Genomic DNA, 27,176 nt, shown 5'->3' with positions numbered 1-27,176 from the left:
AAATGGCAGCACAGTAAAATATGAGACCCATGCATATGTAAACACTAGCCCCCAACTAACAAACACATACACTGTGTGTGTGTGTGTATGTGTGTGTGTGTCCACACACTCGCCCATCCGGCTAAAGCTGGACGCGGCACAGCTTAACCAAGCTGACGTGTTTCACGCATTTCCTGCTCAGGCTCAGAGCAGGGAGGGAGAGGGGATGAATCTCAATTGCCTCTCTGCTCCCTGCGCAGTGCACTATGTAGTGCAATTAGATACTGCCTCTTTATTTAATCAGTCACTGATTTATCAATAGGATAAATGTCCCTGATTTCCTGATGGATATCGGCAACAATATCTGGGTGTAGAAGCTTACAAACCCATTGCTTACGTTATTTGTTGTTTATGTGTGTGTGTGTGTGTGTGAAAAATAGAGAGAGAGGATGGGAGAGAGACATATACGGATCAAAGGGCTCCCTGCTCTCTATATAACACACTACAAAAACCCAAACGTCCAAGTACTGCACTAAATGTTAGAGAGGTAGTTAGAGCTGAATATAAATGCTGTTATATTAGACAAATGATGTTCTATTTAAAGGGAACGTCTACGATTTGAATTACCACAGAAACTCATATGTAAGTTGAGCTGTTTAGTTTTGTAGCACTTTTGCTGTGTTTACTTTCATGCACTTATTGCTCTCCCATATTTAATGTGGGTTTCTAACAGCAAAAAATAAAGCAATATTACCCACCTATGGAGCAGGAATAAAGCAGTATCCTCATCTCTATACAGTTTGCAGTTTCTCTGCCATGAACAGAAAGAGGACAGCCTAGCATGTCTGACTGAGCCACTTTGTTTTTTACTGGTTTATTGACACTGGGGCTTCGTTAGCCCCACATTAGACTAGACGTTAAACACATTAGACTTGAGAGCTACCAAATGGTGAGGAAACATCTTCTTGAGTGTTTTTTTAATGATACCTTTAAGTGTACAATCCTTTCTGAGGATATAAAATTATACCTGTGTCTAATTTTGATTTATTTTGAATATATATACTTTTTTTGTTTTCTTTTTTTCTGACAATCTCCAGGTCTCTGAGACTGGAAGGCTCTCATGCCATTACTCTGCCAAACACCCCCAAAGCATTTTATTTCCACCACCAAGCTTGACTATGTGGATGGTATTCTTAGGAGTTAAATCTTCTCACCTCTTTCACCAAATAAAATCCACATTCTTGTATTTATTAATATAACATATAAATCTCATCTGACCACAAAATTGATGACCATGTGAGCTTCTGTAAAGGCTAGGTAAGATTTTGCATGCTTATCTTGGAGACGTGTAGTCCTTTTTTGGTCAATGTCTTCAGAGACCAGACTTGTACAGTGTCCTCTGGTGTGTCTGCTTTGAGATGTAGGCACCAGCTTTTCTCAGATTTGCTCAAAAATATTTATCAATTGGCTTTGGTGCAGATCTTTGGATGTTTCTTAGCATCGAACACTACACTTGTCGGCGTACCTTGCGTTACATTGCCTCCCTTTGAAGTATTGGACTTGAAAACACTTGTGTATTAATAACCTTTCGATGTCTTGGGAGCAGCCACAATGTGCAACTAGGGGGTCCTCAGTAACATCTCTGTGGTCTGCACCTGATCAATGCATAGTGAAAAAGCCCTATCCCATTACCTGAATTTACAGCTTCACTCCTGTGTCCTTGGTTAGGTTTGTAATAAATTAAACACTGTTAAAGGACAAATGTCACTTTTACTGGAGTGTGTCTGTGTTGTTGTAATTCACCGAATTATCCACTAGAGGTTGCCTATCTTCACCTGCTCAGGTTGGTTAAGCTTGAAGGTGTGTGACCTCTAGCAGCTAAGTAGGTGAATTACAATAACAAAGACAGGCTCTCTTTTCTGGAATGCAGTTTTCCAAACAGGTTTTCTCTGGTAGAGAATGCTCTTGTGCTGTTGCCACTGCCTAGACAAACACTCTCTAACCACATGCTTCACATTTTACAGATTATTTGAATTAATTATTAAATGAAAAAAGACAATTGTTTATTTATTTACAGTAAAGAACATGATATTGCTGTAACTTTAATGATGTTAAATCACACAGTTCAAAGGAGCACAAGCCAAATGTGTCCCAGTTCTTTTTTTTTTTTTTTTTTTTGAAGCGGATGCCCACAGTTTCCACAAAGGATCTACTTCATAGAGGACACTGGGGTTTAGGGCAAGCACTGGGGCAGAGTCAGGGTGATATTTAGGTTCAGACGCGTGCACAGTTTGGGTGTAGAAGTTTAGAAACTTTTATTGCTCATATGGTGCACTATCTAGTGAGTAGGGAGGCATTTGAGATTGAGCCGGAGAGAATGAAGGGGAGGAGGGAAATAGAGGGAGGGGAGGGGATGGGTAGAATAAGGGGGAGAGGGTGGAAGGCTGCAGGAAGCGAGAGCAGCTCCAGCCCTCTGCGCGCGCAGACACGGGCGGCTCGAACGGCGCGGACACTCCTGCCATCACTAACACACACACACCCCCAGACACACACGAGCCATACAAACACACAGCAGTGGACGACCGAGGGCTGCCAGCAGTATGCCACAGAGAAGAAGAGGAGAACTACCCTGATGACTGCGCACTGAATCCCCCACTCACACACACACACACACACACACCGCCCACTGGAAGACCTTCACGCTCGGACTATTTCCTCTGTACTGTAACCCTCGCGACTGGGAGCGTCGTGATTCTTTTTTTTTAACGTTCACACGCTTGGGTTTCGTTTCGTACGGCAGTGTTTATTTGACGTTGACGCGCGCGCCGTATCCTCAGCTGTTTGTTCCAGAGGAGACCGGGGGATTTCTGTCAGCGGTCAACGGCGGACCTCGAAAAATAACGCAAACAAAAACAAGCAGGATACGGACAGTTTTTTTTTCTTGTTGGTTTTCTTTTGTCTGTTTTGGCTCGAGCTTGGCTTGTAGCGTGCACTCGGTGTGTGCCAGTCTCGTGCGTGTCGTAGACGCAGAGGAGAATCAGGGCAATTAGAGCAGCATCCTCTGCGAATGCACGAAATGCGCGAAATGTACCCCATGCCCTGAATGCATTGCTGCACACAGCTGCGCGATGCGGCCGTGATGCTACACCGAAGTGAACCGTCGGATTGAACCTCGCTCTTGTTTTTTTGTTTGTTTCTTTTTTTTTCTTTCTTCCTCTGGGTGCAACCGGTTGCGTTTGCTCGCGCGCCTCATCATGGTGGTGTTCAACGGCTTGCTGAAGATCAAGGTGTGCGAAGCGCTGGACCTGAAACCCACGGCGTGGTCGCTGCGACACGCCGTAGGCGCGCGCACGCAGGGCTTCCTGCTGGACACATACATCGCCCTCAACGTGGACGACTGGCGCGTGGGCCAGACCTCCACCAAGCAGAAGACTAACAGCCCCGCATGGAACGACGAGTTCGTCACCGAGGTCTACGATGGCAAGAAGATCGAGCTGTCCGTCTTCCACGACGCGCCCATCGGCTACGACGACTTCGTGGCCAACTGCACCATCCAGTTCGAGGACCTTCTGCAGAACGGCAGCCGCCACTTCGAGGACTGGGTATGTTTTAAAAGCCAGAGAACCGCAGAAGGAGAGAGAGAGAGAGAGAGAGAGAGAGAGGTCTGCCGTCAGTGAGTGAAAGACGTGGGCTTGGTGGTGGTTGGCTGTGACGAATCCTCCACAGGGAGCAGATTTCAGGCATTGAATGTTTAGTGCAGACTTTCCATTCATTTCGCCCCTTGACATGGATTAATAAGCCAAAAATATATATACACAATGCAAATATGCTATAACTTTTCAGCTGGCCACATTTAATGCCTTATTTTCCAGACACTGATTATTTAAAAAATTATATTGCTGTTAAATGCGCAGGAGTGTGTCCTCTGTTGAGGATCAAAATATAAAAAACCAGAGATGCCCACACTTTTGTGTGTGTGTGTGTATATATATATATATGTAGAGAGAGAGAGAGAGAGAGAGAGAAAGAGAGAGAATAACAATACCACAGTGGGTTTTCCCCTGGTTTACAACATATCATGCACTCAGAGCGATATTCACAGATTTCTGTCACATTAAACAGCTGTTTGCAGACTCATACGCATAGGTGACATGTCTGTCCATCTGAATGTAAACAAGGCCTGCTTTTATGCTGGATTTGTCACTAGCATTGATTTCAAGCTGCTGCACAGTGTCGACAAGTGTTCCCTATCTCCAGTAATGTCCACCTGCACCGCACATCACTCTTTTTCCCGTGTATGACTCACATCATCAGCCAATTATCAGCAAATGATCACGTTCCTCTGGAGGTGCACCAGGTATGTTCATCTGAATCAGGTTTCTAGCATAAACTGCCCTGCTGATGGAGCTGCTAAACAAGGCTAGGGTATAAATAAAGATGCAAGAAAAGGTTTTTTGGGGCCATAGCGGAACCACATGTCCCTAGAGCACCTTCCAGTAACCAGCTCGTCAGAGAGCCATTTTGTAACTGAGCTGCATGTGTGTGGGTATCACCATCATTTAAACAGCGCATTAGTTCTGTATTGTTTTTTTATTATTATTATTTTTTAAGATGGAAGTCAGACACTTGTTAGATAGCTTTATTTTTAACAGTGTAATTAACATGTCAGACCTATGGCCTAACAGCTCTGAGGTTTAATCCAGAGTCTCACTACAAGGTAATTAGCTAATGATGTGACTGGTGCAGGAGCAGGTGGACTAAGGCTGGACTGAAGGTGTCTTGCCTAGAACATGCGAATGGAAAAGATGGAAAGACAGCACACTCTGTTCAAACCATTCCTAGATATAATCTCAGCCAGGCTTCCATGTAGCGTTGATCTGATTACAAATATGGCAGCTTGCCACTCACACTCACTTGGAGTGTGCCCTTATGGCAAAAATGGGCGAGGGCCTGCTGAGCACAGAAAAAGGACAAATTATCTGAGCTTCTGTCCTCGGCACACAGAGCGCTGTTTACGTCATATGTGATAAGGCCTTTTAAATGCTTGCTTTTTAAGATTAAAATATAGAAAATACAGAACAGGCCTCTGCTTTTACTAACGTGTTACTTGGTACATCAGATTATCATAGTACAGCACTGGTGCTGAGACAAGACGCTGAATAGTGATCTGCTGAATCACGGGCTACAGTTTTATTCCTGTCTGCAATAGAAAAGAAATAATAAATGTGAGATTTGCCACATTTGCGTGGAACGGCGAGCCGCGGCGGCGTTATATAATCCGAGCCCTAGCCGAGGGGCTACAGTGAGGAGAGCTCTCGTGTTCTCACATTAGGCTCCCAGAGAAAGGTCAGAATGTATCGATCATGTTTCCGTATTGGTAAGGCTTCCCCCTCTCTGCGTTGGCAGCTTGCTCTGCAAATGTGTCAAGAGAGAGAACGAAGGGAGGAAATCAATTTCATCTCTGCACTCCCCCCATTGTTCCTGTCCACTAACACATCTCTCTTTGAAGCAACTTGCCCAGCATCTCCCTCGCTGCCTGTGGCTCTTTCTTACATGTTCTCAAGGCTGTTTCTCATAGGGCCTTGTGTGTTTCCTTGCATGACCGAGTGTGTACATTAACGTCTGTTTAAAACACACTTCAAACAGTAGATCACATGAGCCCTGTTACTGTGCCCTGTTTGTCATTGCTGGATAACGTAATTATCAGTACCACTTTGAGACTGGCTTGTGCAGGCTGACAGAAGAGAGTGCTCAAGGTAAAGCATTAAGCATATTTAAGCATAGAATTTCTTAAGCATATTTGGTGGATCAGAAACAGCGAGACAGCAAAAACCAGTCTGTCAAAGTAGCGGTGCTTGTCAGATTTAGTCAGCTAACTCAGCTACAAGGACTAGAGCCCAGTTCTCTGTAGCCAGGATAAACAGTGTTGGCGGTGGTGGGCCAGTACGCCCATACATTTGGCCAGTGGTGCATGTGGCTAGACGTCTACAGATATTGCTCAAGAGTGAGAGTCCTCACGAAGCTGCAGGGAGGAACAAAGCATAGACACTCCCACATGTGGGTACTGTTGCACCTAGTACAGGTCGCTGCTGTTAAAATACAGTATTACAATCATTTAAAGTTAGTCCTGGGGAATAAGATAAAAACTGAATTTGCATTATTACATTAACCATCATATGCTTTATCAGTGTTCTTAGTCAACCAGTGTTTTACAAATTTGACCAAACATTAATTAAAGTAATGCTCAGGTTGTGGATACTGTGTGTAAATATCATGTATAAAGAACTTTAAGGGGCAGCCATCCCAGTAAACAATTAGCCGTTGATTCAACGTTGAAATAACGTAATGACTGCCGTCTAATCAACGTTCTCTTAAGGTTGAAAATGAAAGTTGAAAAGACGTCCAAACACAGACACTGAAAAGACGACTATTAGACGTATTTTGGACGTCCACTGACGTTATTGATTGGTCACCACTTAACTAACTTATTAACTTATTAAGATGGATTTTGGACATCCATTGACATTTAAAATATGTCCTTGACTGACAGACTACGTTTAGATCCATTTTGAACGTCCAGGGACGTTCCTTGTTTACTGGGATGGCCTAATGGTTAGAGAAATGGTCTTGAGACTGGAAGAGCCATTGAGCAGGGTACCTAACCCCCAAAGTGCGTTTGCCCACTGCTTGGGGTGTGTGTGTTCACTGCCCTAATCAGGTGTGAGTGTGTTCACTGCCCTGGATGGGTTAAATGCAGAGGTCAAATTTAATTTTACTGTTGTAAAATCACCATAAAAACATGATTTCCTTTTAAGCAGTAGAAGGTTAAAATGGATATAAGACTTGTTATCAATCAACTCATCACTAGGTTGACTTTTATTCTCTTAAGAGAGACCAAACCTTTACATCATTTTCAGGGGTGAATCAGACCCACTCTCTCTGTATATTACAATCACAACTGTGTTTATGGGCAGTGTGTATAGAGAAGCATACAGTGTTCTTCTCTTTCTCATGCGTATGCATTTGAGGGAAGATTGCATAAAAAGTGAGTGAACATATTACACATGCGACTGATTACATGTTCCACTCAATCCGCTAAAGTTTAAGCAATGTCCTGTAGTCTACTTGGGGTAGGTTTTCTTCTGCCTTTTAAAACCAAGCATACGTTGAGGCTGAAAATCATGATGTTGAAAGACTTTCACCAACAATGGCATCAGACAGTGGCTAGACAGAGGCATGAGCCTTGGGCATGTGGTAGAAGTAAATTTACCAACAAAATAACTCTTTTTAAACTTCAGGTATCAGGTAAACATGCTTAAAAAAATAGACTAATGCTCCGTGATCCCGGTTACGGTTTCATAAACTCTGTTTTTCTAGTCTGAGTACAATAACACCCCTGTAGAATTTTTTGTTGGTTACTGGACTTTCTTTTTTTTCCCTTTTGTCTCCAGCTTGTTGACTCAGATTTTTACAGGGCCATTTAAACCCTGTGTTTCAGGAGGCAGCTGTCAGTGGGTTGAGCTGTGTACAGTTTGTATGATTCTCTGTAGTCATCATTATTGTAATGTTGAAGTTCGTAGTTTATATACTCACCTGAAACTGACACGTGTAGGGCATTTCATGTGAGATAATGACAGATGCACAGCATGATCAACATATGCTAACACATACTATCATGGTACAAACAAGAATATTTAATTATTAATCACCTGCCGGGCTACACGGTGGCACAAATGGTAGTGTCGCTGTTACACAACTCCAGGATCCTCCAGGTGACTGTCGGTGAGGAGTTTTGTGTGTTTTCTCTGTGTTCGTGTGGGTTTCCTCCAGGTGCTCCATTTTCCTCCCATGGTCCAAATGTTGGTAGGTGGATTGGCAGCCTATTGGTGGGAGTGAACATGTGAGTGTGTGTCTCTCTGTGAAGGACTGGCACCCCTCCATGGTGTGTTACCGCCTTGCGCCCAGTGAAGAAGGCTATAGATAATGAATGATTTAATGATCACCTGCCTATGAACTACAGATGAAAAGGAGCTTTTTAGCTAACTCTGGTGCATTTACATTGATGTGGAAACTGGAATGTTGTTTAATGTGCATTGTTCCTGATCAATCAATAAAAAAAAAAAAATATATATATATATATATATATATATATATATATATATATATTGTTATGTACAGGGCGGCATGGTGGTGTAGCAGGTAGTGTCGCAGTCACACAGCTCCAGGGGCCTGGAGGTTGTGGGTTCGATTCCCACTCCGGGTGACTGTCTGTGAGGAGTGTGGTGTGTTCTCCCCGTGTCCGTGTGGGTTTCCTCCGGGTGCTCCAGTTTCCTCCCACAGTCCAAAAACACACGTTGGTAGGTGGACTGGCGACTTAAAAGTGTCCGTAGGTGTGTGAGTGAATGTGTGTGTGTGTGTGTTGCCCTGTGAAGGACTGGCACTCCCTCCAGGGTGTATTCCTGCCTTGCGCCCAATGATTCCAGGTAGGCTTTGGACCCACCGTGACTCTGAACTGGATAAGCGGTTTCAGATAATGAATGAATGAATGTTATGTACAGAAAGTATAGAGAGTTTTCTCAGAAAGAAGTAGTTAGTGTTGTGTCATATCTATTTATTTACTACTTCACTGTTGGTTTTGTTCAGACCTACAATAAAGACTGATGTATACACAATGCATGTTGCAATATCACAGGGATTTCCACACTTGATGTAGAGCAGCATGTGGGTCGGACTCTTCTCAGATTGGGTGCTTTTTTCTCTCTCTCCAAACGCATGCATTAGAGTGCCATGCTTTGTCTCACTCAGGCTTGGTGCTGAATGGGTTATAAGCAGCACATGTTGGCTGTCTCTGGCGAGTCCAGCCAGGGGGGTAATTGGAGCCGGGTGCCATGTCTTTGTGGATGTGTCTCAGACAGCAGCAAGACTTGGCCTCCTGTCTTTGTCATGTGAGGCAGGAAGAACTTAAATAATTCACAGGCCTTCCATCAGGCACTTTCTGGAGTGCTCAAGCTCTCACTCCACGGCCACCACGGCCAGTGCACAGGCTTGCTATGCCTTGCGTTCCATTTTTCCAGCACTGAGAGGTCCCTATTTGTAGGGCTGTTTGTTCATTCACTTACCAGCCTTTTAGTACAGACTTTGTGTGTTTTTGTGCGTTTGCATGCGTATGTGTGAAGGAGATGCTCCTACTGGCTGAGCTCGTGTGGTAAAGTGGGATCGCCCATTTTTCAGCACTGCCACCCACTCACTTTATTTCTTTGTTTGGTTCTCTCTCCTTCCTAGTATTGTCCTTAGTCTGCTGTCCATTTACCTCTCTCACCCCTCTTTCTCATAAGCTTCCTTCCTGTGTATTTTCATTTTCAAATATCTACTATTTTTTTATAAGATTTTCCAAATAACCAAAAAAATGTAATGGTCATTATCTCATTAGTCATGGAAATAAACTCTAGGTTTCCATTAACGTGCTTACACAGCATTTGAGTCTAGATGCTGCTTTAGCTCCAGATGATGGCATTAGATATGACGGCCTGTTTGTCTAATGCTCTTCCATTACCTAGAGTCTTGTTTTACCGTGATTGATTGCACTCAGAATACTTTAACACGTTTCTGCCTAGAAGCGTTGCCTGCACTTCACAGGCCACCTCTCTGTGACCCTCTGTACAAATAGGGCCAGCCGAGGTGGATACTTCAAACCCCCTCCTTCCTCCTTGGCGCATTGTTGCCACGGAAACGCATGTTACTGTCTTGCTAAAGTAGCATTTGTTAGAGCTGGGTGTTAATAATGGTCCTTTTCCATTGCATGAAACCTACACGACTCTACTCAGCTCACCACAGTTCTTTTGCTTCTCCACTGGCCAAATATGGTACGAGTAGGTACTAAATGGTGGCTCCATTTCGCGTGGGAGCTGTGCCAGTGGAAAAGCGACAACCTTTAAGTGAACCGAGTCGTGTAGAGCGGGACCAGTGCGTTTGCTAAGTATCATAAGTGTCCTCACTTGCCTGTGCAGGAGAAGAATCTGTGCACATACTTCCCCCCACCCCACCCACAAGCTGAGGTTTTAATCTCAGAATTTAGATTTGAAATTAGAGATTGATGCAATATCACTTTGGATCGCACATGAAAATCAGCCGGTATTGCCACATATCCAACTATTTTTAATTAAAGCACTTCACTTAGTGAAGAATTAGTTTGTGATCATTATTTCTTCCCTTTGGGGAAAACCTGTCAAAACCTGTTGATAGAGATGTGTCTTCTCTAGATGCAAGTAACAGTTACTTCTATAATTAATGGACGAATCAAACTTTTATGCCTTGTGTGATTTTATTGTTTTGCCATCATTCATACTTCTGACCCTATGAAAACTTTCTTTCATGGTGAAACATAATTTTAGGCACTTTGACTTCCATAGCAGTTTGGGTATCTGGATCCTACCAACCTATAAACGGTTAAATAAAACCACCCTGTCAGGGTTCATAACCGCTTATCCAGTTCAGGGTCACTGTGGGTCCAGAGCCTATGCTGAATCACTGGGCACAAGGCGGGAACACACCCTGGAGTGGGTGCCAGTTCTTCACAGGGTGACACACACTCACCCATTCACTCACACCTAGGGACACCTTTAAGTCACCAGTCCACCTACCAATGTGGAGGAAACCCACGTGGACAACACACCAAACTTCTCACAGACAGTCACCGGAAGTGGTACCTAATACCACAACCTCCAGGCCCCTGGAGCCGTGCGACTGTGACACTACCTGCTGCGCCACCGTGCCGCCCCCTGTTAGGGTTGTTTTTGTTTTTCTACCTAAATGAGAAAAAATGGGATAAAAGTCTGTTCTGATAAAGGCTCCTAATCTGAGCATCTCCAATCACAGCACTGGACCCACGTTTATGTGAAGGAGCAAACATGATGTTAAACCAAGTAAAACAAAATGAGCACAGAAATATGGGGAAGATAAGAAAAGTGAACAAAGGGAACCAAGTGAAAAATTGGAGTGTTGGGAGATCCTGGAGTAGAAATAACAGAGGCTCTACTCTCACTATTACAGGTCAGTGAAGCATCACAATGATTTTAATGCTGCAATTCTACGGTTAAAAATACAACCTAGTGTTCCTTTATTGATGCTTGTAATGTGAAACGTAGCATTAGACAGGGTTAGAATGGTGCTTTGGATTTTGGTCCTTGTGGTGTTTTGACCAAAGCCACAGATGTTCCATTAAGACCCCATAGAAATTAACTTGTTGAAATGGTTATATTACGTCCCCCTGAAGAAACAGTTAAAATGCCTTAGCTCATGGCTGCTGATTTCCAAATAGCACAGACATAATTGTTTCCGTTTGAATTCTCCCTTCAGTTGTGGTCATGCCCTCTGAGGCTGCAATTTATACAACAAAATGTGTAAATCCCCATAGAAGGGTTAAGAAGGATTCCACAGCACTGGCTCTGTAAATATTTGAGGTTAAATGCAGCAAAATAATAGAAACTACACTGCCCCCAACACTTCCTGTAGTGCATTTCAACATGTGACACTAACTCTGTGTAACGTAGAACCATTATACAGCGTTATAGAGTGCTATTTTGTAAACATACATCATCTACATTGCCAATGTACCACTGCAGCCTTCATAGAAATGCAGAATACGTAGGAAGCTCAACACTCTTTTAGAAGAACAGTGATTTTAACTGGCACATATGAAGGGTGTAGCTGTCTGTGGAGGTGTCTGCTGTGTCTCTGTGCTCCCTGATGGATGAGGGAGGCCCGAGTGGCCGTCCAGCAGCAGTAATTAGTGATAGGAAGTGACTCGCTGGGAGGCCACATCTGCTTAACTGTTGAGGTATTTTCGTCGGTTTACTACTGCTGTCCTCCATAGTTCCTCTCCTCATTTCCTTTGCATTATTCTCTTTTCATACCATTCCACCATGTGTGCCATTGTGTCTGTTTGTTGTCTTTGGAGTGTTGCAGTGTCTCATAGTGGAAGGTAGTTTTTGTTTTCTACAAGTATTAGGCATATTTATTATCACTGCTATTAATACGAGAAAATATATATCAGATGTATTGGAGAGTTACAAACAAGGCAAATAAGATAATGATCTAAAGTTGTATTATTTTTTCTCCAGTTCATTTGTACGTGTTGCTTTCAGTGGTGGGGGTTAATCCAATATTGGAGTGTGACATTGTCTCGTGAGGATGCAGTGCCCTTCCAACAGACACTGAAAAGCAGTGAACTCAGCACTAGTAGAATAACAATCTGCACATTTAGGGACAGTGCACATGTAGCTGAGAGTTTAAAATGAACAAGTCTCAGAAGAGAAAGATATGAACATATAAAATGTCTCAGTATGTGAAGATTAACTGGTCTTCATGAAAAGTAAATGGCGCAGCAGATAGTGTTGCTGTCACACAGCTCCAGGGACCTGGAGGTTGTGGGTCCAATTCCTGCTCCGGGGTGACTGTCTGTGAGGAGTTTGGTGTGTTCTCCCTGGGTCAGCATGGGTTTCCTCCGGGTGACTGTCTGTGAGGAGTTTGGTGTGTTATCCCTGTGTCTGCGTGGGTTTCCTCCAGGTGACTGTCTGTGAGGTGTGTGGTGTGTTCTCCCTGTGTCTGCGTGGGTTTCCTCCAGGTGACTGACTGTGAGGAGTGTGGTGTGTTCTCCCTGTGTCTGCGTGGGTTTCCTCCAGGTGACTGTCTGTGAGGAGTGTGGTGTGTTCTCCCTGTGTCTGCGTGGGTTTCCTCCAGGTGACTGTCTGTGAGGAGTGTGGTGTGTTCTCCCTGTGTCTGCGTGGGTTTCCTCCGGGTGACTGTCTGTGAGGAGTGTGGTGTGTTCTCCCTGTGTCTGCGTGGGTTTCCTCTGGGTGCTCTGGTTTTCTCCCACTGTCCAAAAACACACATTGGTTGGTGGATCGGTGACTCAAAAGTGTCCATATGCGTGAGTGTGTGCATATATTTGTTTTGAACACATGGCCTCTATAGTTTAGAAATCAGAGTCCAGCTATTTTTCTACAAATTGCACCTTTTTATAATATTATTCTACAATAAATTAATAATACTAATAATACTTATTATTGATCATGTGATGTCAAACTGTTATCTTCTCAATAGTTAATATCACTCACTTGAATTGCTTGTAAAAATGATTCTTCATGCGTTTCGTGATTGTAAGTGTGAGTTAAAAGGTTAGGGCTAGGTGTGTGCTTTGACCTTTTTATTAGTTTAGCCATTGAGCAGCTTTCCCGCTGAGTGTGGGTGTGTGCCAGTGGTAAAGCCAATGTTGCTTATGCTGCTGTTCTGTGGCTCAGGACTCATGGAGCTCAGTGAGACGAACAATAGGGGTGACACATGAGTGCTCGCATCCTCCAATAAAAACACTTGAGCTGCATGACTGTCTGCATGACCCAATTATATTCATAAACACACACACTCATACAAACAAGTCCAAAAGAACAACAACACACAAGTGCAGACAGACAGACAGTCACAGGGACCCAGCAGGTATGTCAGCTCTCACATCCACTCTTCAGTCAGATTCACCTGTGACTTTATCATTGTTTCATTCAAGTGAGGCCTTTTCCTTTGCATCACCTATACGTATAGTTGCAATCATAAAAAAACAGGTATTCAAGAAGTTAAGCCTTTTGAACAACTGAAGTGAATCAGTACCAACATTTATAAAGATTTATTTCAGTACGTGGCAGTGGCCCCCAAAGCTGCTTTAGTTATTTTTGTTCTATGAGGTGTTATGATGACTGACACTAGTCATAATAAGCTTTTTTTATGTTTATGAAGGTTTGTTCATAAAAGCTCAAGTGCATTTCTATTCCCTTCATCATGAAAGTTGCACTCTTTTATGAAAATGAATGATTCTATATAGAACCACAAGCGCTTAAAGAGCCCTTTCCATGATTGAAGGGGTCTTTGTGTTGTGAAGGGTTTACTCAGATTGGTGGTGAATGTGCTATAGAGGAACCGTATAGAACCATTATCAGTCTGAGTAACCCCTTCACAACGCAAAGAACATTTTAATGATGCCAAAGATCCTTCAAGTGTCCAGTGTTCTATAATTTCTCCTTTGTTTACTTTCCTTTTCCTTTTCTCTTCTTCCTCTTGTTGAAACAAACAAAATATTACATCTCAAATCTCATTGTCGAGGGATGAGAGCAGTTGTGTAGTAAGTAGGAAGCAAAAGTGAAGCAAGGACTCGTCATTGACCCACTTCTCGCATTGCTCTTGCAGCGTTGCACTCGTGCTGTGCTGCATTATGACCATGTGGAAGATCCAGGCACTCCCACCATCTTCATCATTGCCATCATCAGCTCTGCAGGAGCCTGAAACCAGGCCCAGTGCCTCACAGCACCCCTTTCACACACAGGATATTCTCACACACAGATACACACACAGCCACCCGTGTGTTTCTGTACATATTCAGGACACAAATGTCCTGTGTCAGAAAATCATACAAAAGCAGTGAGAGTATAGCTTGTCAAAAACAGAAAAGAGTGCATAATTATTTTAATGATTTTTAAATGTTTCCATTTTTACTGAAAGAGCAAAGCCGTGTCTTTTTGGCTTATGGAATTGAAGATAGAGTTAGTAACTTATTCTGGATTTGAGTAGTCTGATTACATAAAATATATGTATATAGTGGCGCAGCAGGTAGTGTCCAGGGGCCTGGAAGTTGTGGGTTCGATTCCCGCTCCGGGTGACTGTCTGTGAGGAGTTGGTGTGTTCTCCCTGTGTCCACATGGGTTTCCTCCGGGTGCTCCGGTATCCTCCCACAGTCCAAAAACACACGTTGGTAGGTGGATTGGCGACTCAAAAGTGTCCGTAGGTGTGAATGTATGACTGTGTGTGTTGACCTGTGAAGGACTGGTGCCCCCTCCAGGGTGTATTCCCACCTTGCGCCCAATGATTCCAGGTAGACTCTGGACCCACCGCGACCCTGAACTGAATAAGCGCTTACAGATAATGAATGAATAAACAAATATATATAGCTATTCAGACACCTGAGCAACCAATCAAATGTTAAATAAATGAATGAAAAAAATACATTGTTGAATAAAGGTGTTCCAAAGGTTTCTATTAGTGATTCCACAGATTAACCACTTTTAGTTGCCTCAGAAATGATAAATAGAGTTGTGAACACAGAGAACCTTCATATGATTTAAAGGTTCTTCCCAGTTAGGAATTCTTCTCACATTTTGTGGAGATTCTTCTCCTTCAGACACTCATGTCTTCTTTGGCCCTGTATAAAGAACCTTTCTGTAAGAGTGGAAAATTGTAAGTATGATCCACAGCCATCCACGGCAGGAAAATGTAATAAGCCTCACTTTCTAGATTTGTGTGATAATGTCCTGCCCTCCAATCACTCTTTATGATGCTACACAGATTTAAATCAGATTTGGAGTTAGTGTTCTCTTCCAGGCACATTGAGCTATCTAATGACATTGTGTTAATGGCAGTTGAAGATTTGGTGACTAGCTTCCTGGTTTATTTGGGGCACTGCTATATAAATCTACAAAAAATAATAAAATAAATAAATGAGATCATTTGTGAAAAGAACCTCCAAGTAATGCACAGGCTCTGTACTTATAAAGGATAATGCCGACAATTATACATCTGAACAAGCACCATTTATTAAAGCTTTATTTTTAGGAGTGTACAAGTATGTGTGTGTGTGTGGGCACGTGCGTATGTGTGTATGTGTGTGGAGACTAAGTGTCTGTTACTGAGACATTACTGTGATGTTTAACAGTCTTGTTTGTTCTAGCCTCAGCAAAGTAGCCCCCAGAATTGTGTCTATGTCTCAGCTGGTATTTTTATAGGGTCAGGCCTTGTTTTTTTTTTATTATTTACAGAATTAACGCCTCAGAGGCCCATGGGAACAAGTATTTATTCAAACACAATTTCAATCAGAACTTCAAAGGGGCCCATTATTACAGTTTGTCATGAATTATGCAAAGTTCAGAGCCCTGGTGTGTTCTCTGATTAATAATTCATACAGCTCAGACAGTCTCACTCAGTGTGTTGGAGCACTGTATGTGTGCATGCTAGGGTACAAATGTGTTCTGAATGCCTCTGTGTATATGTACGTATGTGTGTGTGTGTGTGTGTGTGTATGTGAGAGAGAGAGAGTGTGAATGGGTTCCAGGCATACTGCCCTGTCTTCACACTGAGAGTGTGCTGTTGACAGATGGACGTGGGAGGGTTGTTACTGAGCTCAAACTGTCCTACAGTGAGAGAGAGAGAGAGAGAGAGAGAGAGAGAGAGAGAGAGAGAGAGAGAGAGAGAGAGAGAGAGAGAGAGAGAGAGAGAGAGAGAGAGAGAGAGAGAGAGAGAGAGAGAGAGAGAGAGATGGATAGAGGGGGAAAGGAGTTGGTGCAATGGGAGAGGTGCATTGAGGAGGAGGAGAGGGAGAATAAAGAAAAGAAAGAGAGGGATTGGTACGTTTGGAAGAAAAGCTTTCCTCTGTCTCCTACACAGTGTAATTGTGGAGGAGAATTTTTTTCCCTTTTTTTTATTAAGAATTGAGCGGTACATGTGCTTAATGCCTAGAACTATTTTTTGATTTCCCACATGCACAGAGCATTTTGAGTCACATCACTCCTATTCTCATGAGCCTTCTCTCACCCTCCTCTTTCTTCCTCCAGTCTATAAATGAGTCGCGGTTTTCTCCTGACCAAATGAGAGCTTCTAATAGGACTAACAGCTTAATGAAGTGAACAAGTGTAATGACACTCCACCTCGTGTTCATGTACACTGTGGTATCTTCTAGAAACTTAGCTGTGTGTGTGTGTGTGTGGGTGTGTGTTCGTTCTGCCTAGTGCAAATCGTGCCATACCAGTACAGTGAAAATTTTCCTCGCTCTTAAATAAGTTTTGCTGCATTATCTAAATAGTTTTAAGTGTATTTCACTGTATACAATGCTTATTAGGGATGGATGACATGGCCATATTTTATATCATGATATACCTTTTAATTTTGTTCAATACAATGTATGTGCAATATCGATATGAACAATATAAAAGCCAGTCCTTCACAGGGCAACACACACACTCACACCTGTGGACACTTTTGAGTCACCAATCCACCTACCAACGTGTGTTTTTGGACTGTGGGAGGAAACCAGAGCACCCGGAGGAAACCCACACGGACACAGGGAGAACACACCAACTCCTCACAGACATTCACCCGGAGCAGGAATCAAACCCACAACCTCCAGGTCCCTGGAGCTGTGTGACTGTGACACTACCTGCTGCACCACCGTGCCGCCCTAGCCCAGCACTAGTCCTTTACAACTTTAAAAAGCTTTTTCATGTTGCATAATATCTGTTCTTAAACTAAAATTCTTTATGGAATCAAAACTTCTAGATCATCACACAGTAAAAACTTTTTTGATGCTTTATATTTAAAAAACTGTAGAGCTTTTTCAAAAGTCTGGTAAAAAAAAAAGTAAGGTGAGTATTATATTTTCTAAACAATGTACTTAGGTTCTGCCTTCAGAGCTAGTGGGGTCTTGTGTCAGATGTAAATGCAGGGAATTGTTTCTGAATGCATTATATATTCAACCTGTGACTCACTGGCACATTAGTAGAAACACGTACGTGTTGATATTAAATATTTTTTCATGTACATACATCAATCCACATGATCCAGTGATGGCAAAGAATGTAGGTATTTTTCATCAGTGTGTTCAGTACGATCAATGAATGGTATTTTTCTTACTTCTATATTGTTCAGCCCTGCTGTGTACTCATTGTCTACTTTATGAGTCCACTATACAGGTGCACAATTACAGAATGATATTCATTCATTACTGGTCAGTTTCTGACGTTGACCAGTTACTGTTTAGACCGTACAGATTTGTACAGTGGTACATTTGTTGGGTTTGCTAATTGAGAGGCATGGTTGGTGTGTTATTAGAGGCTTCTCTCCCTCATGCTAAACAATCAAAACCATAAACTCAAGAGACATAAGATGATATCAAAGATGCAAACGTTTGATTTGACATGCAGTACAATTCAGACTCAATACACTTAGCAGTGATGATGTTTATCTCTCAGATATAACGTTATAGCTCAGTGTTGTATAATGAAATATTTAATCAATGACAAAGCTGTTTAGAGATGACTGCCTCTTTCCCAGCAATCACAAAAGAGCAATAAATATTAAAATGCATTTTTTAATCAGGTCTGAGAGACACTAAAGGAATTATCTCAGCTCAGTTCACTGAGAATCATTGTGTGTGGATGTGTGTGTGTGTGCACATGTTTGTGTTTTCTCTGTGGTTTGTAAATGTGCAATGGTACTGTAGTGATTAGAGCTGAGAATCAGATCAGAGGGAAAGGGACAGAGACAAACAGGAGAGATAGACGGAGAGAGAGGTGAGACAGGTAGAAAGAGAGACAGCATGAAGGAGAACACATGGGATATCATCAGTGTATTTCCAAGAACCACAGAAATTTGTAGAGGGCAATGTGTGCAGATGGGTTTGTGCTCTCTGGATGATCCTAGTACACACACACACACACACACACACACACACACTGCCATGAGCTTTTAGCTGTTTTCCAGTTTGTTCAAGACACCAGAAGACACCAGTGTTAGAAGCAATTAAATGTATACAGTGTGTGGGGTGTACAAGTGTATAAATTTGTGTGAGTGTGTTCTTCTTTGTGAGTGTGTGCACGTGCTGGAGGACGCTGAGAGAGTGAGACATGCTGGCTCTGGAGTGTGTAGAGCTCCTGCTGGGTTAGAGAGTGAGCTGCAGGGTATTGCATAAGAGGATCTGCTGCTGTCCCACAGCTTATCCTTTAGTTTATCCCCCCATTCTACAACCACCCCCCACCCCCTCTCTAGTAGGCGACGTTCACGATTGTAATCAAATTTTTTTTTTTAATTAAAATGTTTCCTAACTATTATCCAGCTCTCTAGTCTGTATGTGGTCTAATGTGTTTACAAAGCCCTAGTGTCAATTTAAAACAAGTTTAAAAATATACAAAAAATTAGCTGGGTCAGACATGCTACATGCTAGGCTTCCTCTCTCTCTCCTCGTGGCAGAGAAAATGCAAAAAGATGTCTAAATGTTGAAATAGATGAGGATATTGCTTTCTTCCTGCTCCATAGTTGTGTAATACTGACTTATTTTTTGCTGTTATTTTTTTTTTTTTTGTTTTGGAAAATTTGTTTTGGAACTGACTCAAAGTCAGGAGAGCGCTAATTGCATGAAAGTAAACACAGACTGAAACTTCTACAAAACTAAACAACTCGAGTTACAAATTATTTTCTCTGGTAATTTAAACAGCTAATAAAACAGTTTTCTAATAAATACAACAGAAATATAGTATAAAATTGCAAAGTATAATATATTAAACTGTCTTAATTTATCAAAGCTTTGAGCCTTTGTGTGAGTGTAAATCACAGGTAGCTGCTAGCCGCCATGCTTTGTTCAAATTAAAGTATTTCGTTCAAATTAGTTAAATACAAATTTTAACTGAGGGTCTGTTTGTACTTAATGTAAATAGCATCTGCCAAGATTTAATTAAACTTTGTTCAAGATAAGTACCTATGATTTCACAAATAAAGTATATTATTATAACATATATAACCATATGGCAGGTGACCCCACTCACTTCCTCCATAATAAAAGTACTATGAATAGATATTTACAAAAACATCCAGTAATACTGAAAAATAAAAGAGTAGTAGTTTACCAAAGGCAAATAAATTACTTTATATAAAAGCACTCTAGCCTCCCACTGTGCTACAGCTGTAGCCCTGTATATACAAGCTGAAGAAAGCTCTTTTGAGACGATGCAGAGATATTGAAAGGGGAGGTCACTTTATTTCACATTTGAGCACAATTTACCTGTCTCATTGTCCTCTTTAAATAACTGATTTGAACATGATTTACATGATTCAAAAACAAATACAAAGATACCCAGCACACTCAGTTTCGTAACTGAGGAAATGAACAATAAATGTACTTTTCTGTAATATTTTCTTTGTTATTTACTATTACCAAGCAGATTTCTATATATTTTTAAATCTCAGTGTTTGATGTTACATTTTAATTTGGAAAAGAGCAAGAAATCATGAAAAAATATTATATATTAATAAAATATATAAAATATATATAAATACTGATTCCACCACCCACAACAACATACACAATGTTTACCGGAAGGTGACAAAATCCCAGTCTCTCTCTTTCCCACTCATTTATACATACACACTCTCTTTGTCTTGCTCTTTTCTCTCATCTCTCCGCTTTGTTCTCTTTTATCTTATGTATGAGTGTTTTTATCTTATGTGTGTGTGTGTGTGTGTGTGTGTGCTTGTGCGTGCACAATGTGAGCCAGTGCTGAGCTCCAGAACTCTGCATTATTCAGACACAAATCAGCAGCTGATGGACAGGTTGGTCTCTTTACAGCTCAGGTAGTGTGTGTGTTGGAGTCCTTGTGCTAGACCACTTGCATGTCTGTTGTTGGAGGTTTGCTTTATATACACATCATTAAATATCTTTGCTCTTGGGAAAGAATTAATTTCTCCATATATTTGTTGCTCCATTTTTTTTGTTTTTTAGTGAAATTACTTCTAAATATATCTATAAATACTTACATTATAAGTAAACATTTCTTTTGTTTTTTTAGGTTAGTTATGATTTTGGAGTTACAAGAGTTTGTAGATTGCACGGTGGTGCAGCAGGTAGTGTTGCAGTCACACAGCTCCAGGGACCTGGAGGTTGTGTGTTTGAGTCCTGCTCCAGGTGACTGTCTGTGAGGAGTTTTGTGTGTTTTCTACGTGGGTTTCCTCCGGGTGCTCCGGTTTGCTCCCATGGTCCAAAAACACACGTTGTTAGTTAGTTATCATTACACTTATATAGCGCCTTTCTAGATACCCAAGGACGCTTTACAATCTACACTGCTCAGAACGCTCAATTCACACACACACACTGGCGAGAAGCGGCAGCCAAACGCACACAGCGTACTCTCAACCAGAAACGACCGTCCACTGCATCGTCCTCTGCACTAGGATTTCACCCAGGACAGAGCGCCAATCCATATCTGGGCACACACATTCACTCACACATACACACTCATTAACTCACAAACCAGGACAGTTATTACAGAAGCCAATTCACCTACCCTTCATGTTTTTGGACTGTGGGAGGAAACCGGAGCCCCCGGAGGAAACCCACGCAGACACGGGGAGAACATGGAAACTCCACCCAGATGGGACTTGAACCCAAGATCCCAGTGCTGGGAGGTGAACATGCTAACCACCAAGCCACCGTGCCTACCTACGTTGGTAGGTGGATTGGTGACTCAAAAGTGTCCATAGGAATGAGTGAATGTGTGTCGCCCTGTGAAGGACTGGCGCTCCCTCCAGGGTGAGTTCCTGCCTTGCGCCCAGTGATTCCGGGTAGGCCCCGGACACACCGCAACCCTGAATTGGAAAAGCGGTTACAGATAATGAATGAATAAAAGGCTTTGCAGATGACAAAACATTTGTTAACTTGTACATAGTGCAACCAGAGTGCGCATTTTTTTGTGCCAGGTCTCCACTGTGAGAAGCCAGTAATGTCACTTTAGCTAATATTTATGTAAACACTACCAATTCAGATTTTAACAGCTACATCATACTATTTAATTTTTAAATATTAATTTTAAATATAAAAAAATATATATAACTTTTTTAATATTCTTCATTATGTGGTTCCTGAAAACGTATTCAGATTCAGAAATCTGAATCTGAATATGTTTTCAGAAACCACATAATGCTGTTAAAATCTGAATCGGTAGCGTATACATGTCCATTAAATATTAGCTAAAGTGACAGTACTGGTTTGTCACATTGGAGACCTGGCCCAAAAAAATTTTTAAACACTCTGGTATGATTCTTAGTTTCCTATAAGACACACAGGAGTGCAATGCATTGCATCTCTGCGTTTTTCAATAGCTTTTCATAGATAACAGCCCATTTAGAATTTACAGTCAGAAGCATGTTTGTGAGGATTAAGACGTGTAGTTTTCACTGGTGAAGCATATGTTTCTATTAGCTGTAATTACTATCAGTGCACAAAACTTCAGACACAAAACATGCTTCTGTTATTTGACTACCTTTGGGGTGATATGAACAAAACTAATGTGTACGTTTTACTTGAACAATTGTACAAACACTCTAATGTTGGAGTCTGCAGACCCAATCAGAAGGATTTTTCGAGGATGCTGAATTTTCTGGGTCATGTTTTAATTTTTGATGTTTAATTTTTGCCCTGTGAAGAACTGGCGCCCCCTCCAGGGTGAGTTCCTGCCTTGCGCCCAGTGATTCCGGGTAGGCTCCGGACCCACCATGACCTTGAATTGGAAAAGCAGTTTAATTTCCCTTGGTATTTTTCAGCGAACCAACCCCCGTTTACACCAGTTTTAGTGGAACTGAGGATCTGTCAACAGAGGATCTGTCATCAACAGAGGGCATTGCACAGCGGCAGTAAACAGAAGTGAGAAGGTGGCCGAACTTGCGAGCATTTGTTGTTACAGACGTTTGTTTTTTTTCTCCCCAATAAGCAAACATAGATCAACTTTTGGTGATAAGAAGACATAGAAGACAATACTGTATGCTCAGTGTAGATGTTGTCATGGTTTATGCAACAAAGTTTTCCGGAACCTGTTGGTGGAAATGCACAGAACAGTTCAAAATTAGCTTCGCAAACCAGAATGAAGCCCTTTCCATGTTGGTGGAAAAGCGCTGTCTGAACATGAGAAAAACGGTTCATTTTGTAGATTATTAGCTTTCATAGACGACGCAGTGGTTAAATATCGGTATTTAAAAAGTAATAGTAGTACCATCTTTAATTAACTTGGTTCTCTGCCACAGGCTTTTTTCTTTCCTCAGTAATGGAAGACAGAGTTCTGGTGGCTCTAGTGTTTGTTTATGCATGCATGTGTGTGTGTGTGTGTGTGTTGTTCAGGGTCAGTGGTTGGAGCATTGTGTTGGCATGTCTATGAGCACTCTGTGGGGTTAAACCTCTGTGTGAAGTGGTGTGAGTCCATTGCTGGGGCATGACACTGCTGCCCGCAGTGTGTGTGTGTGTGTGTATATGTGCTTTTGACTGCTGTCTGCAGTCTGTCAGGGCCTTCTGATGGGTGTGACTTTGAGAGCAATTTTGGTCTCATAGCTGGTCAGCCTGTCACAATTATTACATTAACCCCTGTAACTGACCATAAACTGACTCATATATATATATGATACATTAAAATAAGTTGTGTTATTTGATCTGATTAGAACTGGTGGCTGGTTTGAACCTGAGATGCATCTGTAGTTAGTTTGGAGCTACTACACATTGATGTTTTGGAAGCAAGATACTGGACACAGGGGCCACACTTAAGTACACATACGTGCGCACACACACACACACACACACACACACACACACAGACAGCCTGTGAATCTCAACGGTGACTTGCCAACATTGTTTAGCTGCAAAAGTATTTACCTCCTTTTTACAGACAGTATCATCAGAGAAAATTGCACACTGCAGGCGGGTCAGCACGTACACACACACACACACACACATGCGCGCGCGCACACACACACACACACACACAAGCCAAGGCTTTTCCTTCCTCGGCTATATTTAGTGGCCATTGCACCTCCGAGACAACCGTGCTTGAAGAGACAGCAGTTGAATGGAATCTGATGACATCACAGGAAGAGAGGGGCTGGGGGAGGGGGCAGAGTGGAGGATAACAGACGTGTCATCACCCTGTCCGTGCTCCAGATGACATCATCAGCTGCTCACGCGCAATCTGCTGTTTTTCATTTTGCCCCGTGATGACTTTCCCTAAAAGACATTTCATCAACCCAGGGAAGGAGTGCAGTATTCTTTTACAGAGACTTGTAAAAACCCTTAGTCATCTTTTCTCATACAGTGTTGTAATACATTTGCCACTGACCAGTGCCCTTAGTGGTCCTTCAAAGAAGTTCTGTTAAATGTCAGTTTTTAAGAGCATGAATGGACATGTGCTGTGTTATAAAACCCAAAGATAGTATTTCCAGTAACTTTATGTCTGTTTAAAAGGATGAAGTAGAAGAAAATGGCCTTCTGCTACAGTCAGCCTTCAAAGCAAATGTCTGGGACACACTTATTTACTTCTGAGTAAACTGTTATATGACTGGTGCTCCTTTGGGAGAAGGATATTGAGTAAATTCAATAAAAAACAAGAATCTGTGATAATTTTTTCAATTATCTTCATTTAACCGACAAAAACACCATTGACCAACTTGACTGTGTGTTGTAAATATCAACATGTTTTGAGTCTGATGTCTGCCATGCACTTCAGATAAGATGGGACAGCAGCCAATGAAAAGTTTTGAAGCCGGCACCAAGGTGGTGCAGCAGGTAGTGTCTCTGTCACACAACTACAGTGTCCTGGGGTTGTGGGTTCAAGTCCTGCTCTGGGTGACTGTCTGTGAGGAGTTTGGTATTTTTATGTGGGTTTCCTCCGGGTGCTCTGGTTTCCTCTCACAGTCCAAAAACACACGCTGGTAGGTGGATTGGTGACTTAAGTGTGTCCCTAGGTGTGAGTTAGTGCTTGGGGGTGTGAACACAATTCTATATTGCTGTATTTTTCAATATTATATTGGTTGTACAGTATTTGTCTTTTTGTTCTATGCATGATGTGTTAACCGCATTGATTGCGAGAAGAATTTCTGCAGCAGGGTGGTTAAGAGTACCCTACTCCACTGTCATTAAAACTTTTAAAGTTTTAGAATTGTACATTAGTATTACTTGTAATACAGGTTTGCATGGCCCTACAGTCATCATCAGTTTTTAGAGGGTGGCATTAATTAGTGAAGGAATCATATGGCATGACAGTTGCAGTGAAAATGTATACAAATTTATTTAACACATTTTTAACTTCAAAACTATAGACTAATTTTCAAAACTTATGTAAACAAGCTACAATGTCAATCTCTCTCCAGTTTTTTTTTTTCTAGAAAACTTTACCTTCATTAATTTACAACATATTTAAACAAATAAGAGGTATTTAGATATAAAGTAGCCAGGGCTCCTGGTCAGTGGTTGTATTGCACTAAAGAAGTCCCAAATATCTTCATTAAATAACAATATTTAAGCAAATAAATAATAAAAAATAATCATAATTATCAACTCCCCTCAATAAAACTATTGATACTTTAGCTCGACAGCATTTGCAGTGAGTGTTTGTTTGGTCCACGTCCAAACTTTTAAAACCGAAGTACCTCCAGACAACAGACACGGCTCCTTTTTTTTTTGGGCAAAAGTTCTTCTGGGTCATTCGGAATTAAAAATGGATCATTTCTGTATACAGGGGATTGATACACACAGGGTTGTCCCAGAAGATATTTGCCTGTTTTTAATATTTGTAACTTATCTAGTCGAGTATTCAAATACTGCCCCTTAAACACAAAAACACTTTAATAACGGACTATAATTTAGCTGTCTTCATCACTGCCTTTCCAAAATATCCAATAGACAGCTGTACTAAGTTAAGAAGATGATTCAACATTATGCCAGCCTTTTCCTGCAGGTTTTGCACATATAGTTTTGTAGTATGAGTGGCATCAGGTAAAATGGTGCAGCTTGTGTGGGTCTGTGGCAAGATAATGTAAATACCTGGCATAAATTAGCTTTACTTGGCTTGATGGATTTATACCAATGTACCAAATTAATGGTTGGGTATTAAAATTATTCAGGCCTAGTTGTTATTGGCTATGTTATACAATCACCATATATATGTAGGTGTGTGTGTACTTATATAACGATCAGTCACTGTGTGTGACAGAGAAAAGTGGCAGTTTTTCATGACTGCTGTGTACATTGGTTATCAGCGGAGGCTGAATGTGCTCTTATTTGCAGCCCAAATGCATCCTGCGCTAAAGCAAATGTGCGTGATCAGAGCCACTAGAACAACATCCAGTGATTTCAGAGCTTATCTACTTCTCCAGAGCCTACCGCACAGCGCATGAGCTGCTTTAAATTGAAGGTTTGATGTGTCCTAATTCAGATGTCTTTCTGACACCCCCGCCCTCCTCCAGCCATTGGACACAGTGCAGCATTCATTCTCTCCATCCCCCTCTCTCTCTCTCTCTCTCTCTCTCTCGCTCTCTCTCTCTCTCGCTCTCTGGATAATGAGATTAAGCAGTGGGTTTCTGACAGCGTGAAGCTGCTTTCTCCGGGGGTCCAGTGCTCATGGTCTGCGTGGGAGTCTACGTGGGCTGCTCAGGCAAGCTGTATGATTTAAGGTGGAGTTGTAGAATAGGAGTATTCTCCATACTTACTCACTGCAGCTCGCTCAGTCCACACAAACTGACCCTGTGTTTCAGTTCTGCCACCGTGGACTAAATTTCTACACCATACACTTTGAACTTCAAATGCTCCTGATGGACTTTTGAAAATGAAATAGTTCCTGGAGTTGTGGAGCACGCATAGAGCAGTGTATTGAGCCGCTGGGTGTGTGTTGGATGGTAACTAGCGCTGCACAAGTCGTGAATTTTTGTGGTATTTTTCTGATTCTTTTAGTGCTATATTTACTTTTGTCTTTTATGAGAACAAATATTCAAATGTCACTCTGTGGCCTCAGTGAACTCAAAACCCAAGCACCAGTGCTTTTTTAAACAAGGAATCAATATAAATAACTACATGTTGTTTTTTTAAGAAGACCAAACTCACATTGCAAATGATTAAAAATAAAATAAAAAGAATCAGTGGAGGGCAGCACGGTGGCGCAGCAGGTAGTGTCTCTGTCACACAGCTCCAGGGACCCTGTGTCCACGTGGGTTTCCTCCGGGTGCTCCGGTTTCCTCCCACGGTCCAAAAACACACGTTGGTAGTTGGATTGGCGACTCAAAAGTGTCCGTAGGTGTGAGTGTGTAAGTGAATGTATGAGTGAATGTGTCACCCTGTGAAGAACTGGCAACCCCTCCAGAGTGTGATCCCTCCTTGCGCCCAATGATTCTGGGTAGACTCCGGACCCACCGCGACCCTGAACTGGATAAGAGGTTACAGGCAATGAATGAATGAATGATGAACAATCAGTGGAAGTAAGAGGCAACATACAGTGCATGTTATGGTCTTGGCTTATTCTGCACTGTTTTGTTAACTGAAAACTTAATAATTTGCAGTAATCAAAATAACAGATTATAGCTGACGGCAG

The 27,176-nt window shown here is 41.9% G+C and overlaps 1 protein-coding gene across 2 annotated transcripts in view; it reads left to right on the top strand.

The window, feature by feature from the left end:
• Positions 1 to 2,641: 2,641 nt before the first annotated feature.
• The window catches only part of prkcea (protein kinase C, epsilon a), a 75,122-nt gene continuing 50,587 nt past the window's right edge, over positions 2,642 to 27,176 (top strand). For both annotated transcript variants that reach the window (XM_066663432.1, XM_066663431.1), the window contains exon 1: positions 2,642 to 3,581. In XM_066663432.1, the coding sequence (XP_066519529.1) occupies positions 3,234 to 3,581 (348 nt within the window). In that variant the 5' untranslated portion in view covers positions 2,642 to 3,233. The remainder of the gene's footprint in view (positions 3,582 to 27,176) is intronic.

Source organism: Hoplias malabaricus, chromosome 3 (genome assembly GCF_029633855.1).
Source record: "Hoplias malabaricus isolate fHopMal1 chromosome 3, fHopMal1.hap1, whole genome shotgun sequence".
In the NCBI taxonomy this organism is placed as follows: domain Eukaryota; kingdom Metazoa; phylum Chordata; class Actinopteri; order Characiformes; family Erythrinidae; genus Hoplias; species Hoplias malabaricus.
The sequence above is the reverse complement of the archived record's forward strand: the minus strand, read 5'-3'. Positions and strand labels throughout refer to the sequence as shown.